Source organism: Aspergillus multicolor (assembly GCF_047715735.1).
Source record: "Aspergillus multicolor strain CBS 133.54 unplaced genomic scaffold BDW74scaffold_60, whole genome shotgun sequence".
Classification (NCBI taxonomy): Eukaryota; Fungi; Ascomycota; class Eurotiomycetes; order Eurotiales; family Aspergillaceae; genus Aspergillus; species Aspergillus multicolor.
The window spans coordinates 62,039-76,845 of NW_027396011.1; the positions used below are offsets into that span (position 1 = coordinate 62,039).

At 54.9% G+C, this 14,807-nt stretch overlaps 7 protein-coding genes across 7 annotated transcripts; 4 read left to right on the plus strand and 3 right to left on the minus strand.

Moving 5' to 3' along the window:
- Positions 1 to 35: 35 nt before the first annotated feature.
- Positions 36 to 1,940, plus strand: BDW74DRAFT_164347 (uncharacterized protein). The gene has a single exon (XM_073726243.1). It carries the CDS (start codon positions 300 to 302, stop codon positions 1,857 to 1,859), a length of 1,560 nt encoding a protein of 519 aa, XP_073577605.1. The 5' UTR covers positions 36 to 299; the 3' UTR covers positions 1,860 to 1,940.
- A 90-nt stretch (positions 1,941 to 2,030) lies between these two features.
- On the minus strand, positions 2,031 to 3,283 carry BDW74DRAFT_184303 (uncharacterized protein; the record flags this gene model as incomplete). The annotated part of the gene is made up of 3 exons (XM_073730783.1): positions 2,031 to 2,434; positions 2,506 to 2,998; positions 3,053 to 3,283. 3 exons carry the CDS (start codon positions 3,281 to 3,283, stop codon positions 2,031 to 2,033), a joined length of 1,128 nt encoding a protein of 375 aa, XP_073577606.1.
- Positions 3,284 to 3,884: 601 nt separating this feature from the next.
- BDW74DRAFT_126341 (Hsp70 family protein) lies at positions 3,885 to 6,421 on the plus strand. The gene is made up of 6 exons (XM_073722179.1): positions 3,885 to 4,856; positions 4,912 to 5,255; positions 5,306 to 5,408; positions 5,454 to 5,587; positions 5,638 to 5,851; positions 5,931 to 6,421. The coding sequence occupies exons 1-6, from the start codon at positions 4,140 to 4,142 to the stop codon at positions 6,351 to 6,353; spliced, it is 1,935 nt and encodes a 644-aa protein (XP_073577607.1). The 5' UTR covers positions 3,885 to 4,139; the 3' UTR covers positions 6,354 to 6,421.
- A 7-nt stretch (positions 6,422 to 6,428) lies between these two features.
- Positions 6,429 to 8,664, minus strand: BDW74DRAFT_164353 (FAD-binding oxidoreductase). Its single transcript, XM_073726244.1, has 6 exons — positions 8,006 to 8,664; positions 7,709 to 7,915; positions 7,297 to 7,629; positions 7,022 to 7,191; positions 6,705 to 6,923; positions 6,429 to 6,640 (listed from the first exon to the last, which is right to left on the minus strand). Exons 1-6 carry the CDS (start codon positions 8,376 to 8,378, stop codon positions 6,551 to 6,553), a joined length of 1,392 nt encoding a protein of 463 aa, XP_073577608.1. The 5' UTR covers positions 8,379 to 8,664; the 3' UTR covers positions 6,429 to 6,550.
- A 378-nt stretch (positions 8,665 to 9,042) lies between these two features.
- On the plus strand, positions 9,043 to 9,478 carry BDW74DRAFT_189888 (uncharacterized protein; the record flags this gene model as incomplete). Its single annotated transcript, XM_073732071.1, has 1 exon — positions 9,043 to 9,478. Exon 1 carries the CDS (start codon positions 9,098 to 9,100, stop codon positions 9,476 to 9,478), a length of 381 nt encoding a protein of 126 aa, XP_073577609.1. The 5' UTR covers positions 9,043 to 9,097.
- Positions 9,479 to 9,865: 387 nt separating this feature from the next.
- BDW74DRAFT_189892 (uncharacterized protein) lies at positions 9,866 to 11,469 on the minus strand. The gene is made up of 5 exons (XM_073732072.1): positions 11,151 to 11,469; positions 10,713 to 11,097; positions 10,546 to 10,663; positions 10,431 to 10,498; positions 9,866 to 10,345 (listed from the first exon to the last, which is right to left on the minus strand). Exons 1-5 carry the CDS (start codon positions 11,322 to 11,324, stop codon positions 9,933 to 9,935), a joined length of 1,158 nt encoding a protein of 385 aa, XP_073577610.1. The 5' UTR covers positions 11,325 to 11,469; the 3' UTR covers positions 9,866 to 9,932.
- Positions 11,470 to 12,652: 1,183 nt separating this feature from the next.
- Positions 12,653 to 14,525, plus strand: BDW74DRAFT_164359 (uncharacterized protein). Its single transcript, XM_073726245.1, has 5 exons — positions 12,653 to 13,238; positions 13,285 to 13,411; positions 13,460 to 13,583; positions 13,638 to 14,104; positions 14,162 to 14,525. The coding sequence occupies exons 1-5, from the start codon at positions 12,912 to 12,914 to the stop codon at positions 14,473 to 14,475; spliced, it is 1,359 nt and encodes a 452-aa protein (XP_073577611.1). The 5' UTR covers positions 12,653 to 12,911; the 3' UTR covers positions 14,476 to 14,525.
- The last annotated feature ends 282 nt before the right edge of the window (positions 14,526 to 14,807 follow it).

The window sequence follows — 14,807 nt, forward strand, 5'->3', positions numbered from 1 at the left end:
GCACCAATAGTTCACGCACACGTAGTATAGACGTTGAAAGCCCGAGCGATGTTCAGCGTCTGTACCACCGCGCATCGACGCAGTCGCTGCAGACCGTGAAGCCAACGCTAATTTCCATTGCTTTCAAGGAGTCTTTATATAACAGTACCGACGAAGCCGACTTGTCGCTTGAGAGCCGACCTCATCTGCACCACCGGAATCACAGCCTGGACATCCCGAGGTGCCTTCTCCCACGCCCGAATCACTGTGCTTCGACCCAGTCCCTTCAGACGCGGTTGAGAAAGCAGAAATCCGAGACGATGATTGTCAACAGGTTCACGCCGCTCAACTCACACCCAGTCTCTCCGATAGCAGAGCGAGCGTATACGCTCAGCCCAAGCTGGATTGTAAATGATTTCCCGGCTCCGGAGCCGACTGCGCCTCTTCCTCGGCCAGAATGCTTGACTATAACGCCTCCACCATCGGATATCAAACCGCCCTCAATACCTCCCAAAATACCACTGGACACCGAGCCAGAGCCGACATTCTCACGCAATGCAGACTACCTGCCTCTCTTTCCTTCTCCGCCTCAAGATGCCCTGCCGACATGGGGGAAGCCCGGGACTCCTGGTCCGGTGCAAATTTATCTACCTCCTACACCCCCTGATTATATTGCATTTCCATGGCCTGATCACCCGCCACCTATACCTCCGCGTCCGCAAGCCTCAGCTCAGGGTATGCTGCATACCAGGATCCCCAGTCCGTGTCTACACCTCACGCCTCCAATGCCGGACTATCCGCCTCCTCCTCCCCAAGAGCAATTCCAGCGACTGTCCCAAACTGCCCACGCCTCCGAGACGAGCGCTTTACCTGTTTCATCGGCCTCTTTGCCCACGCCGGCCTCAAGTATTCTCGAACTCCCATCCCCTCCAACCACCGAAGCCCGCCAGACCCCAACTCGTCCGTCACCAGGTGCCCTCGCCAGAAAAAGCCTAGACTTCCTGAGAGCCGCACCCACGTCCGCGTTCCAACCCTCGACAACGATCCTGTCAGCTGCAAACAACAACTCGGACGCATCAAACTCAAGTTCCTCCTCGAAAACCTCAACTTCAACATCAACTATCCCAACGCCTCAATCACCGCCGACGAGCATCCCCTCGCTAAAGGATACATCGAATATACCCTTGGAAACCCTCACATCACATGCCCAAGCACAAGTCACGCAGGCGCGGACTCTTTTCGACCTCGTATCGCAACGTCTTACACCGGGTGAAAACATATGGATAAACGATACGATCTCCGACACTGAGACTGCCGTGCGCGAGATCCTGGTTCTGACGGAAGGATTACGGGTTGACCGGCAGACGAAGAACGGCAAGCTCGGTCTGAAGACACAGTTCAAGTGGATGATGCGCGATTCGCGAAAGGCGAAGGAGAAGCGCGAGAGGCTTGTACTTTGCAATGCCAGTTTGGGTGGTGTTTTGGTGCGACTCCAGGGTGTTTACTCCACTCTTCACGTTAACAATGAAACTGCCCAGCTGGAGGAGAAAGCGGAACTGGGTCCGTCAGAGCCGGCGAATGTCAATGGTTCTACTCAACGGCCAACCTCTACTCTACATGTGGCAGAGCCGGAGAGCCCGCCATGGGACTTGAAAATGGAGCTACAAGACGCCGGGATGGAGGTAGTCGTTGATGAGCCGGTGCCGGGGAAGGAGGAGAGATCACCGAGTAGATTCGAGACGCAGAGTCCAACGCCTACGATATCTACGGGCGTCTCGATGCAGGGGAGCCTTGGCTCCGCTCCGTCTATAGTCACATTGGATCATGAGTTGCTGGATATGCTCTCCTGGCGCTGGGCGCAGGGGCAATCGATGCGGTGATTGACGATGCAGTATACCCGGTTGACCATTTGCAAGATACCCTAAGCGAATATAGTATAGTATAATAGTGCATAATATTCATCCCGAGATATGATAAGACAAGACCTTTTCTCGGTAGATAAGACATATATTCTTTACGTGTAAGGCCAAAGCGGACCTTGGACAGTAAATCTAAATAGTCCCTGATGCCGCAGCCCCGGCCGGATACAACACACTCATCCCCTCAACAAGCTCAATCCACCTCTCCAACTTCCTTCTATTCTCATCAGCGATTTTGGGAACACTAGGCGTAACGCTAAGCGCACTCCTAGACCGCTCCCAAACAAACCGAAACGTGCACAGCTGCCGAAAGAGCCAGATCCCGAGTTCCGACGCTGCATTCGCGAGAGTTTTCAGATGCGCAATGCGCTCTTTGGCCGTGTAGGAGGGGGAGCTGTACGGCTTGAATATCCTTGTGAAGTCCATTGCGAGGGACTCGGCGGCGGAGACGTAGGCCCGGGGCTGATTTTTGGGGCGCTTGGTTAGGTGTGCCGTTAGCATGCGCCAGGTGAAGAGTTTAAGCGCGAGGGCGGAGTCTGTTGCGGAGAAGGGTCTGTTAATATTGTAATGCTCAGTGTAAAGAAAGGGAGAGGAGTGTGATGCGGACCAGAGGATGACTCCTTGATATCCACATTTGGCTGCGCGGCGAATACCCTCGGCAGCAGCTCGCCGGGTTTCAACCTGTACCTCTGTCTCTCATTTCCGCGGCAGATCCCGTGGAGGAGTGTATAGACCAGCGTGTGCGTGAGGACCTGCAGCCGAATAGCCTTCTGGTTCAACATCGTTGATATCGGCGCGGGGAGAAAGCCCGAGTTGTATTTTTCTAGCCAGGCGAGATCGTTATCTGTACGATAGGCTGGCGTTGGGCTGGAGGTGTAGTAGTTGTCCACATGTAGGGAGACCTGGTCGAAGAGTGTCAGGATCCGGGTCCGGACCGTGTCGTCGTCGGCGGGGTGGGGTGTTATGGCTGCTATGTTGAAGCTGGTTGTGTTGGTTGGGAGAGGTGTCTGGACGGGTAGCTTCTTGCGCGGGATAACGACGTTGGCTTTTGACTCGAGCTCTACTCTTGCTCCGGGGTCTCCCTCGACGCTCTTGGTTGACTGTTTCTGTGTCTATTGGCGTTTGAAATAGAGGTATGCCACGATGAAGGTGACCAGCGCGGTGCCCAGGATGCTGCCGATGATGGCGCCGGCGAGGTCTTCATTGCTGACGCCGCCGTGGGAGCTGTGCGATGAAGAGACGAGTGCGGCGGTTTGATGCGTCTGTGCCCGTGTGGTTAATGCGCGTAATGTTGTCGATGGCTTTGAGGCAGTGGTGGCCATTGCTCGTGCCTGCGTTCCCGTCATGGACTGGGGCTTCGCTGTTGCACCTCTGGTAGTGCTCATCTTTGGCTTGACTCCGTAGTCAAGCTGCTGAACGGTTGATATCGGATACCTCCGGTGGCCGCTGAGTCTGGAATGCGTGCCGTATGAAGACCAGCGTTATGTCGTCGGCCTCCGTAAACGTGATTGATGTCGTCGCTGGTTCTGCGGTGGTATCGGTGCCCACTATGCTCTAAGCGGGCGCGGAGGTTGGAATGGTAATGCTTGGAACAAGACTCTGATAGCCTGCTATCGTGTCTTGCGGGGATATGATCAAGAAGGATCAAGAACAGCGCTCTTCCGTAGCCGCCAGGAATCGTGGAGAGTGTAAGTGCGAGGCTGAGGAAGGAGCAAACGGGCGCCTGGGCGCTGGACGCTGGACACAAAATAAGGAGTCTGTGTCGAACACGAGCCGCTTAAACAACAAAGCGACAATATTCAATAAACCATTATCTCTAGAAACACGAACCGTCAGCGACGCTCTGGGCAAGGCTTAACTTAGACTTGAGACCTTTGTGGCCAGGAATTGAGGCCATTGGTGCAGCCCTAAAACCGACACGGTCACCGCTGAGCGCTCGATTCCATTGGACCATAAGGGAAAACAAAGCACGCGCTGGCTGAATGGCAGCTGGGCACGCGGAGAGCCAGCCTATTAGGGTCTTTGACGTTTAGCCCCTTTCTTTTGTCTGCTCTGCAGGCCCAGAATCCGTCATTGCGGCGCAGACCCTGCGCATTAGCCTGGCCAAAAGCAGTCGGTCCTTCTCCGGGCTAATCGATCTTAAGCCTGGTGTCACCCACCGTTCGCGTCCCGAAAAAGGTCACACCGCGTTAAGGTCCCAGTTCATGAGTCTGCACGCCGCTTGCGGCAAATCCAATCACAATGGCGAACTGGGAGGAACAACGCTTCCCAGATATCGTGGTGGGCATTGATTTTGGGATGACATGCACTGGTGCGTGCCATTTGCCCCATAACCCCTCTCTTTATGCAGACCACCAAGCTAACCATGGTTTCTCGATAGGAGTCGCATACAGCATCGGCCCCGAATGGGGTCCTCTAAAAACAATCCAGCGGTGGCCGAACAAACTAATCAGCGAGCTCTCAAACAAAGTCCCGACGGCCCTCCTCTACGCCACCGACAACGAGACCGTGATCGAATGGGGCTTCGGATGCGACGATCGGATAGCGGACGGCCGCGTCGATATCAAGGAGTTCTTTAAGCTGCATCTCGCGTCGCAGCCTGAAGGGGACGGGCCTGGGGCCGACCGCATCACGCAGCAGGATGCCCGCCGCTGGTTCCAGGATTTCATTACGTGCATTTATAAGCAGGTTGTGGAGAACTTTAGGACGAGTATACCGGGTTTTGAGCGCATGCGGGTGGAGTTTATATTCAGTGTTCCGACGACGTGGAAGGATGTAAGGATGGTGGAGGAGATCCGGGGCTTGATTGAACGCGCGATTGGGAGTGGAAAGTCGAATGGGAAACATTGGACTGTTATTGGGCTGACAGAGGCTGAGGCTGCGGCGGTTTATGCCTGTCGCGACTATTATCAGCCGAATGATGTCGTGTTGGTTTGTGATTCGGGGGGTGGGACGACGGTACGCCATCCTAGACAGAGTCAGGCACTGGGTTGGCCACTAACATTGGTAACAGGATGTCAACGTATTACGACTCTCCTCAGGCCGCGGCGAACCACTCCAACTCGAGCAACTGGGCAGCGTCGAAGGCCGTCCCATCGGCTCGGTCTTCATCGACCGCTACGTCCACCTCTACATCGCCGAGCGACTCAACAAACTCGCAGACGGAGATAACCTCACACAACCGCCCGACCATGTTGCATGGGCAATGTTGACTGGGAAGTGGCAGCGTTTGAAATGCGCCTTTGGGACCGAGGCATCGCAGACGCCGCATCTGAGCCTGGAGGTTCCGTGTTTGAAGGCTGGCGTGAAAGATCTTCCGATTGCAGGGATATATGATGGGAAGATGAGCATCCCTTGGTATGTTAGCGTCGTCACCGCGAGATGCAAAGGTGCTAAGTTATTGATAGGGACTATGTTAAAAAGGCGTTTGATGTCAAGGTCATGGAGATGTGTAGCCTGCTCGATGGGCAGATCCAGATGATGAACGATAAATATCCGCGGAATCGGATCGTCAGTATACCTGTAATTGTTGAAGAGTCAAGCTGACAATAACAGTCCTACCTCGTCCTATCTGGAGGCTTTGGCAGCTCGCACTATGTCCGCGAATGCCTTCACCAGCGATATGCCCTCCCCCGCGTAGCGAAGCAGCCGAACGTGCTCGGACTACAAGTCCTCCTGGTGGAAGAGCCGTACGTCCCCGTAATCTATTAATGACTTTCGGACTAACAAGTTACCCTAGTCAACTCGCCGTCGTCCACGGCCTCGTCCTCGACCGCATGCAACAACTCAAGAAAGGCGTCGTGATGTTCGGATCGCGCTGCTCCCCCGTCAGCTACGGCATCATCTGCGACTTGATCTACGATCCCGAAAAGCACCTCGGTGAGCCGGTCCGACGAGATCCACGAGACGATAATCTATACGCTATCGATCAGGTCGAGTGGCTCATTATCCAGGTAGGGCGGCGCTTCTCGCCCCATCCATTCCCGTCAAACCTCATACTCATACTCGATGCTAACAGCAGAGCCGTATTAGGGCGACACAATCCCCCACACCGGAATCTCAAAAGACTTCCAACTAAAAATCAAGCCCGGCGAAGAACACCTCCCCTGGAAAGTCCACATCGTGATGTCGACGGCGCCACGCTACAACCTGGCCAGGAGCATGAAGTCCGGTAAGAGAAGTGTCCAGCACGTCTGCAGTCTGGATATCATCACCGACGACGTGGATCGGAAATTGAAGAACCGCCGCTGGTTTAATATGCGGCCCCGGTATTGGCGCGCTACCTTTGATGTCAGGGTTGTTGTGGGCGCGGCCGATCTGACGTTTCAGCTTTGGAGCCGCGAGCAGAGGATAAGATTGCAGGGGCATGAGCCGATTAGGGTGCAGTGGATGCCGGCTACTCCGGCTAGTTCGGGTTCGGGGAGTTCGGATGGGAGTGCAGCTGGGGGTTGGTGAGGATCTTTGACCTATGTAGAGCCTTCTGGGATGGAGCGTGATGATTCTCTCAGGGCATTTTTGATAGCTGAAGTTCGAAGCAATGCCTATACTGGCATATGGAACATTCACTGCAAGAATTATTTCGCTTAATTTATTATTTGTATGAAAACAAGCTATACCGACGAAAAGGCCAGGTAATGACCTCCCAAGCCGAATCAGCTTGTATTGATTGCCCCCTTGAACCTGAGGCGAGGATCGTATCGTTTCCGCAAGTCCTGCAATTTCGCAACATGGGGCCCCCAGACCTGCAAGATCGTGTCATCAGCTAAACGGGCATTCCGTTGGAAAGGAAATTGCTAGAGCACATACCTCAATCACATCATGGTAATCTTCGAGTCCGTTCGGTAGGACGTTGATATCTGTATCAGCCCCTAAGACCTGAGCGGGTGCCTTGATCGCCAGATCCCGAGCCAGCTGCTCCTTGCTGGCATCTGCCTCTGCAGGGCATCCGGTTCCGAGAAGCAAGATGTGCTTCGCACCAGGGGCTCGTGGCCAGGCACAACTTGATATTCCGTCCACTGGGTCGCGCTGAATTGTACATGGTGAGAACAACGGTTAGCCCGGGGGTTAATAGCAGAGAGGTGGTATCTGGCATATGCAGCGATACCATACTTGTGGGCGCTTACCGAGCTGAGCAGTTCGAAGATCAGGTAGGTGCAGTCGCCAAGAGTGGCGTCGATCTCCTGGATTCCGTCGAACCATTCAACGGCCTTGATGACGTGGTCTTTGGTGATCTCCTTGAGCAGCAATGGCTGCCAGAACTGTTTCATGCTGCCTTTGACCATGCCTGTCTTGTCTGTGGATTTTAGGTAGAATACATTAGTGATTGCCTGGGGAAGATCGGAAATGCCACAGCCGTGGTCTTTATGTTATGAGGAGATTGTAGGACTTTGCGTCTCACCCTGCAGATTGGCAACGCCAGCGAGAGTCGTGATCTTAGATTGATCAACCGCACCCGGGATATCCAACGCCCACTTGAAGCTAGACCGGCCGTGCTCCTCGCCGTTGGCGTCAAATGCGTGAATCACCAGCATATCCTCGTCACTGCCGATCGACTCCAGCAGCCGCCCCTTCACCACGTACAGGAACATAGTGATCTTCGGGTTAATGGGTCCTAAGAGGAAGCTCGCAATCCCCTCTGCAACCTCCTGCAGCCGTTCACGGGACACTAGGATAGGACCGGCCCAGATGCTCTGCGGGTAGGGGAAGACCCGGAGCTTAACCTGGGTTATCACTTCATCGTGCCAGGTCGGTCTTAGCGCATGTCGGGTGCAATCCATAGAGGAGGAAAGCAGAGGAATGACCGAACTCACCACCAAAGCCCCCGCCGCCACCGCGCAGAGCCCACAGCAACTCTGGCTCTTCAGACGCCCAGACCACAGACCCGTCGTACTTGACGACCTGGGCATCCAGCATGTTATTCGGATCAGAGATGCAGCCGTGCTCACTAGACACCCATGAATAGCCGCCGCAGACAATGGTCCCTGCTACGCCGACACAAGGCGTGCGGGCTCCGACGACTATTTGTTCCGGGGGCTGTTGTTAGCAGTCTGTGCAACCTCCAGCTTGCAAAACCTCGATAGAGAAAAAGAAATGAAACATTTACTTACTCCCATACTCCGGCGCAGCCTCAGCCAGCTTCCGATATACGTCCGACCAGGTCTGCCCGGCGCCAATTGTCACCACCTCCGCCTGCGCATCAAAGCGGAAGTCATTGAATTTCGAGGTGTTCACCAGCACGTCCTTGGCCGAGGCGGAACTAAAGCCCTGACCGTAGATGGCGAAATCTAGGTCTGTGGTGTACAGGTAGGCGAGGGCCTTGCTCAGCGCTTCGGTCGAGGTAGGTCGTATTACCAGGCTGGGGTTTGCGTGCTTGTTCGCCGCCCATGTTTGGCTGCTTGGCTGGTAGTCCGGGGAGCCTGGGGTGATAATCTCGTCTGTCTGCAGGAGAGAACGGAGCGTAGCGAGGTGGTATCCAGTCATGGTGTCGGGCTCTCGTGTCTTCGATACTGAAGCTGAGGCTTAGACCGGATAAGAGAGGAGGAAGCCTTGAAGAGGGAGGAGGATTGGAGAAGTACTTTGTATCCGGTCAAATAGAGCTGACAGCGCTGATGACTATTAGCTCAGGGCTATGAGGTACGGTATGCTAGGTATGGTAGTGAAGATAGTCTTTAGCATAGACCGCTTGGTCGGTCATAGTCCGCATGCAAGTTTTCAGGTGAAGCCTTCACTCTGCACCATCATTTTCTCATTTGATAATCTCTTTCCGGGACTGCGGAGTTCTGGGTGCCATGATGATGACGATGATGTAGTTGCTCGGGCCCGGCACGTGACGGGTGGATTGCCTCTTTTGGGTCGGATTTCCGGACGTCCAGGGTATGGGCCTGGCTAGGATCTCTCTACCTCCCTTGGATGGTATCGGAGGTTGGAAACTCTTAGATTTAAATTTTCCATGTTCCATCGAAGGGTCTCCTACGTTCCATCAGTTCTCTCCAAGTAAGTCAACACATCCATCACCCAGCCTCAATAATCACGACGCTCGGAACCAACCTTGGAACCTCCAGAAAGATACAGGCACCTCACATCAAAACACCACGACCAACCCTTAACCCCAACACATCCAACCCCGGTCCTACCCTCGAAACAGCCAAAATGCACTCCAACCACGACGCCGGCCTCACCGTCCACGTCTCCGACCTAAAATGGCTCCCCTCGCTCCCAGCGTCTGGGTCAAAGTCGTCAAGCTCGTCCCCTCAACAGGCGAGTACACAATCATGGCCCGCGCCGAACCGGGCGGTCTTCTCCCGCGCCACCGCCACGTCGAGAGCGCCGATATCTACGTCCTGAAGGGCAGCGGGGCGCACCCGCAGACAGGTGCCTTTGTTGCGGGTGACTACGTGTCCGAGAGCAAGGGTGCAGTCCACGACCCGCTGCCCTTCCACTATGAGACGGAGCTGCTGATGGTTGCCCGGGGCCCGTCGGCCTTTTTGGCGGATGATGGGTCCGATATGTATGTGATGGATGTGCCCATGTTGCGGGGGATGGTGCAGGCAGCGGAGGCCGAGGCCGACGCTGCGGTTTGAGGGGCATTCCCGACTCCCAGGGAGTTTTCTTGATGCGTTCGTTTGCCTTGTCTATGTCTGTCCTGATATAGTATGTGGCGAGATGGGTTGTAGGGCACCTACACTTTCTTTGCGTTTGCAAATTTGCCATTGCTGTTCTAGACGCCAATTCTTTTTACCGCAACTTTTCGTATTAGCGTGGGTCTTTGGTGCCACTTGGGCGAAAAAGGTAATCTTGATTTAAGGAAGTATAACATGGAGGATGAGGGTGCGCCGAAAACGACCATGATCATGCATCCGGCTGGACATGGATTGGACCAGGGCTTCTTACAGGTAGGACGCTTTTCAGAGAGTATTGGACTGACCTAACAGTGACAGAAAATATTCGAGAAAGTGGGTTCAAAGATTAAGCTGTTTGATTCACCTATACCAAGGTACCTGGTCAGCGAGGGCGAAGACGCAAGAGAGCCAACTATCACCAAGACTCGCTCGTGGGACTGTGAACACTATGCCCCTGCGCCAGCCCCTGCTCCTGCCCCTCTCGCCGACTCTCATACTCAACCGTAACATTATCCGTCCTCCGTATGGCGCCCACCGGGTGTCCGCCGCCCTCATCTCTCAGTATACTCTCCTGGCTCTCGACGCCGGTAATGGTCAGATCCGTCTTGGTCTTGCGCGTCGATTTCACCATCTTACTTTGCGAGCGCGAATGCGAGTAATCGTGCAGCTGGTGCGACCCCTTGTATTTGTTCTTGCTGCCGCTGTACGAGGAGAGCTTGCGCTTGCCGAGGATGAGTTCGAGGACCGGTTGCAGGGTCGGTATGCAGGAAGCGATAATCACGACGTCGGACTCGACGTTTGTCCAGAGGACGAGGTCGGCGGTTCCGTCTGTACCAGGTAAGAGATGGTGTGAGTGAGTGGGTGGGGGTGGTTTTAGAGGTGGGGAAGTGGATAGGCTGAAAACTGGACGTACATGTATAGTCGCTTTTATCGGCGAGGCCTTTTACCTGCGTGCATTTGACAACGGCCATTGCGGAGGCGCTTTCTGGTCAACGTTTCTCCCAGGATGGCCGCTTGGACAGACTTACATGGCGCCCAGTCCTAAAGCGGCGCAGAGGGCCATTCGCTTGCGCAGGGACATATGCAGTTTCATGAGGACGAAGGCAGGGTAGATGGCGAGGTATAAGTCGATGAACGCAGAGTACGCTGGAAAGTCAGGCAAAGTCGGTGGAACACAGACGATAGAGGATCTTACCCCCGGTGAAGATGGCATAGTTGATCAGGATCCAGGTATCGCGACACTTGGCTTTCCCCTCCGCAACAAGTGAAGTGTGCCAAAGCGCGTGAGCGGGATCGCACATGGTAAAAAGAATGATTATGCAGATCCCAGAAACGACAGCACCCAGCCCCGTCAAGCCCCAGATGGTCGCCTTTTGTCCGAGGCTGGGATTGAGGATGCGGTTTAGCATGGCGGCAACGGCGAGTTTCGGCACCGAGAAGGAGATGATGCCGAACAGGAAACTCAGGGTATTCAGAAAGGTTGCTTCCTCCACGGTCGCTGTGTCGAGGACGTACGCGTGTTTGCCGTATCCGATCGAGATGTTGGCTGTAGTGATGGCGCAGTATACGATGCCCATCATCTAACTCGTCAGCAACGCTGGAAGAACAACGGCAAGGACAACGCGGTGCTTACCATTGAAAACGCAATCAGCCAGTCATCAGGCCCAAAATTGCGAAGCATCCTTCCTCTGATGAACATACGGGCGGCGACAATCACCATTGTAAAGCCTGTCAGGCCCCAGAGGACCGCAATGATCTTGGGGCCCTTGTCATCGCTGGAGCTTCCACGATGCGCAGTAGAACCCATTTCGCATGCGGTTTGTGTCCGGTTCCAGGTCCGGAGAGTTGGGACGGAGGTGAGATCTTTTGGAATGCTAGTCCAATATACGTCTGCAGGCTTTGCAGGGATGGGCTGGGCAGCCTGGGTAGGCTACCCCTGTTGCAGACCTATGGTGAAGAATCCTGCAGTTACCTGGCCACTAACCAATCGAGCCCTCTGGCCTCCTGACGTATTGCACTGACCAGCCCAGCTAACCTGTCCGTGCGGGCACCGAAAAAAGTCCCAATAACGATATGCATTATGCACACGGGCCAGAAGCCGAGCTGGAGCCTGGATCAGCGCACGTCGAGTGCTACCATAGCCTGCATCCTGGCGCTGGCCCACGTGCCTTTTCTGACAGCGAATAGTCCAGCTCCTGGGCCGGTGAAGCGGGCAACGGTGCGCACTAGACAAGGACCGGGCCTCAACGGCTGACAGCGGTTTGTGGGGCCGGTTCGGGGTGATTGGCCGCCAGGTGGTCCTGCCATGGCCTCTATATTGCGCCCACCCTTGATAGTGGCCAATCTTGACTCGCGCCGTTGAGCACTTCGCTCGGGACAAGACGGTTCCGAGGGCTTGATGGCTAGGCACTTGCCAGGGGTAAACCTTGGAAGGTTAACCTGTGACCTAAGCAAACGGCCACTGTGGGGATTAAAGCCTCCCAAGGTCGTGGTGTTCAATTCGCAACCATTCGTAGGCTATTCCCTAGAGTCCGAGAACGACTTGACAGGGTCTATCCTTGACTCCCGTGGAACCTCCAGCTCGATGCGTCAGTGGCTTGCATGACTCGCCCAGGATGCCGGGAGCTTTGCAAGGGCGACGAAATCCTGCAGGGCCAAGTCTGTAGGCATAGAGGGTTGACTCCCACGTCGTCACCCCGATGAATTCGATATTGAGTATTTGCTGGGCCGAGAGGAGAGGAAAGGTAGCGCGTGGAGTATCAATGGTACTTTCGACCGCGAGAGCCGCCAGGAAAGAGCGACTGGATCACCTCTCGTGGAAGGCGCTTCCCGCCAGGCTGAACAGGCTCCATCATGACATGTGGGCACTGCACACAACTAAGTCTACTGTACTCCGGAGCATCCAAAGGACGGTGTGACCCAGGCCGGTCGCTGTGTTACTATTTGTGGATTGCTGATAGTGATCGTCCCATAACGGCCTCACTGCAGCGGCCTACCCTGCTAGCGTTCCTTCAGCGCGGAGTCCTGCCAAAGTCGGCCCGTCTAGACATGGTTTAACTGGTGAGGGCGTATACCGGTGGGTCTGACTGGCTTGACAAGCATCCCCACCTGTTGATCTTGCCATCGGCTTCAACGGTGCTGTAACGGTTGGCCCATGAGTGGCGATAGCGTACCACGTTCCAGGTACTCCGTACTCTCTATCGTCCTACTCCGCACCATATCCCGGTCTCAGGGGAACCGAAAGTGGATTATCAGCTGTCGGGACAATAGTTTGTTCTTTTTCCTCACGTGGGCATAGAATATATCTTCCTCAGTCCGTCCCTCTTCCCCCCTTCATTTGCCTCCGGACCACTATCTCCATCCTCCAATTTTCTTGAATACCTCGACCCTTACAATGGCACCAACTGCTCAGACCCAGAGTGAGAATGTCACCGTGAGCACCAAAACAGATGCCACTGTTCAGACTCAAGAGATCGGCACCGGTAGCAGCTCCCCTGTCGAGGGCATCCGCGCCCCAGATGCCTTCGACAATGATATTGCGATTCGTCCCAGTGCGTCGGAGGATCTTCCCGACCTTCTCAGCAAGGTCAGTAGACTCGGCGCGTCATACGAGGAGACCAAGGACGAGGATGTCCGCGCCGAATACCTGGATGCTGCGCGACACCTTGTTTACTCCCTCGAAACCCCTCGAGAGGCCATGATCCGCTACTGCTGGTCTCAGGTACGTTGGTTCTTTTCCGCCCTGGGACCCTGACTTATGTAGATAGAGCACTCTCTACGCCGCCATCGAAACATGCGTCAACCTCGGCGTCTTTGTGGTTATGTCCCAAGACGACACCCCCAAGACGGTTGCTGAGCTTGCCAAAGCTACCAATGCAGACGTTCTCCTTCTCTGTACGACACCCCGTCCTACCCTATGCTTGTTCGCTACTAACCTACCAGCCCGCCTCCTCAAGCACCTCTCCACCATGGGCGTCATCGTCGAAACCGCCGAAGACACCTACCGCCGCAACGGCTTTTCTACGTCCCTCAGCAACAAGCGCTACAGCGACGCCTACCCCTGCATGTAGGCCAATCTGATTCCCATCGTTAGTGTTATCAACTTAGCTCACCCTTCCAGGACAAACTGCATCACATTCGGCCTCACTAGCCTCCCCTCCTTCCTCCAGAAAACCAACTACGCCAACCCCACCGATGGCTGCCACACGGCCTTCCAAGACGGGTACCGCACAGACAAGCACTTCTTCGAGTTCCTGAAGGACCATCCCATCTACGGCGAGGAGTTCAACAACCATATGACAGCCTACCACCAAGGCCGACCCAGCTGGATGGACGAGGGGTTCTACCCGGTGCCGTCGTTGACGGACGGACTGAACCTACGACCCGAAGACATCCTCCTCGTCGACGTCGGCGGCAACGTTGGCCACGACCTCACCGAGTTCCGACGCAAGTGGCCGAATATCCCTGGTCGCCTCATCCTCCAGGACCTACCTGAGGTTATTGCGCAGGCGAAATGGCAGAACGAGGCAACGCAGAGGGCCATCGAGCCCATGGGGCATGATTTCTTTACGGAGCAGCCTGTTAAGGGTACCTCCCCTCCCGCTCCTCTTCTTCTAGATGACATCGGCTAATGAGACGTGGTAGGCGCACGCGCCTACTACATGCACTCCGTCCTCCACGACTGGGCGGACGCCGACTGCCGACGCATCCTATCAAATCTCGTCGCCGCCATGAAACCCGGGTACAGTAAGATCCTAATCAACGAGAACGTTATCCCCTCCACGAACGCGTACTGGGAGACGACGAGCCTGGATATCATCATGATGGCGGACTTTGCGTCGCAGGAGCGCACGGAGAAGCAGTGGCGTGAGCTGACGGCGTCGGTGGGGCTGAAGATCGTTAAGATCTGGACGAGGAGGAGGGGCGTTGAGAGTTTGATTGAGTGTGAGCTTGCTTAGGTGATTCAATACCTAGGTCGGGAATGGGACGAGAATAGTACCCTAGTAAGACACGACATGATATCTGTCTATGAAGATGAACTCCACAAGATACCATACTACACAACGTCTCAAAACAATAGAATACCTCGGAACAGCGCAGTGGCAAGCCGCCCCACTTAATAACAATGGACTCCATTACCTAACGTAATCGGTAAGCGAGCGGGCCATGTAAGCGAGCGGGCCACCTCTTACCATGGTTGAAATTCAAAGGTCTTTTAAACAACCAAAACATGCATTTCTAAATAAAAACTAAATAAGACCACGATTTGGACACTGTAATTGTTTATGTC

What these genes read in the sequence shown, in the direction of transcription:
- BDW74DRAFT_126341 (XM_073722179.1), top strand. Translation starts at nt 4,140, where the DNA reads ATGGCGAACTGGGAGGAACAACGCTTCCCAGATATCGTGGTGGGCATT. An exon ending in ATTCGGGGGGTGGGACGACG is followed by an intron (nt 4,857 to 4,911) that starts GTACGCCATCCT and finishes CATTGGTAACAG; the next exon opens with GATGTCAACGTATTACGACT. An exon ending in TCGAGTGGCTCATTATCCAG is followed by an intron (nt 5,852 to 5,930) that starts GTAGGGCGGCGC and finishes GAGCCGTATTAG; the next exon opens with GGCGACACAATCCCCCACAC.
- BDW74DRAFT_189892 (XM_073732072.1), bottom strand. Translation starts at nt 11,324, where the DNA reads ATGGGTTCTACTGCGCATCGTGGAAGCTCCAGCGATGACAAGGGCCCC. An exon ending in GGCTGATTGCGTTTTCAATG is followed by an intron (nt 11,098 to 11,150) that starts GTAAGCACCGCG and finishes CTGACGAGTTAG; the next exon opens with ATGATGGGCATCGTATACTG. An exon ending in CTATGCCATCTTCACCGGGG is followed by an intron (nt 10,664 to 10,712) that starts GTAAGATCCTCT and finishes CTGACTTTCCAG; the next exon opens with CGTACTCTGCGTTCATCGAC.
- BDW74DRAFT_164347 (XM_073726243.1), top strand. Translation starts at nt 300, where the DNA reads ATGATTGTCAACAGGTTCACGCCGCTCAACTCACACCCAGTCTCTCCG.
- BDW74DRAFT_164353 (XM_073726244.1), bottom strand. Translation starts at nt 8,378, where the DNA reads ATGACTGGATACCACCTCGCTACGCTCCGTTCTCTCCTGCAGACAGAC. An exon ending in TGGCGGCGGGGGCTTTGGTG is followed by an intron (nt 7,630 to 7,708) that starts GTGAGTTCGGTC and finishes GGCACGATGAAG; the next exon opens with TGATAACCCAGGTTAAGCTC. An exon ending in TCTTCGAACTGCTCAGCTCG is followed by an intron (nt 6,924 to 7,021) that starts GTAAGCGCCCAC and finishes TGTACAATTCAG; the next exon opens with CGCGACCCAGTGGACGGAAT.
- BDW74DRAFT_164359 (XM_073726245.1), top strand. Translation starts at nt 12,912, where the DNA reads ATGGCACCAACTGCTCAGACCCAGAGTGAGAATGTCACCGTGAGCACC. An exon ending in TGCAGACGTTCTCCTTCTCT is followed by an intron (nt 13,412 to 13,459) that starts GTACGACACCCC and finishes CTAACCTACCAG; the next exon opens with CCCGCCTCCTCAAGCACCTC. An exon ending in AGCGACGCCTACCCCTGCAT is followed by an intron (nt 13,584 to 13,637) that starts GTAGGCCAATCT and finishes TCACCCTTCCAG; the next exon opens with GACAAACTGCATCACATTCG.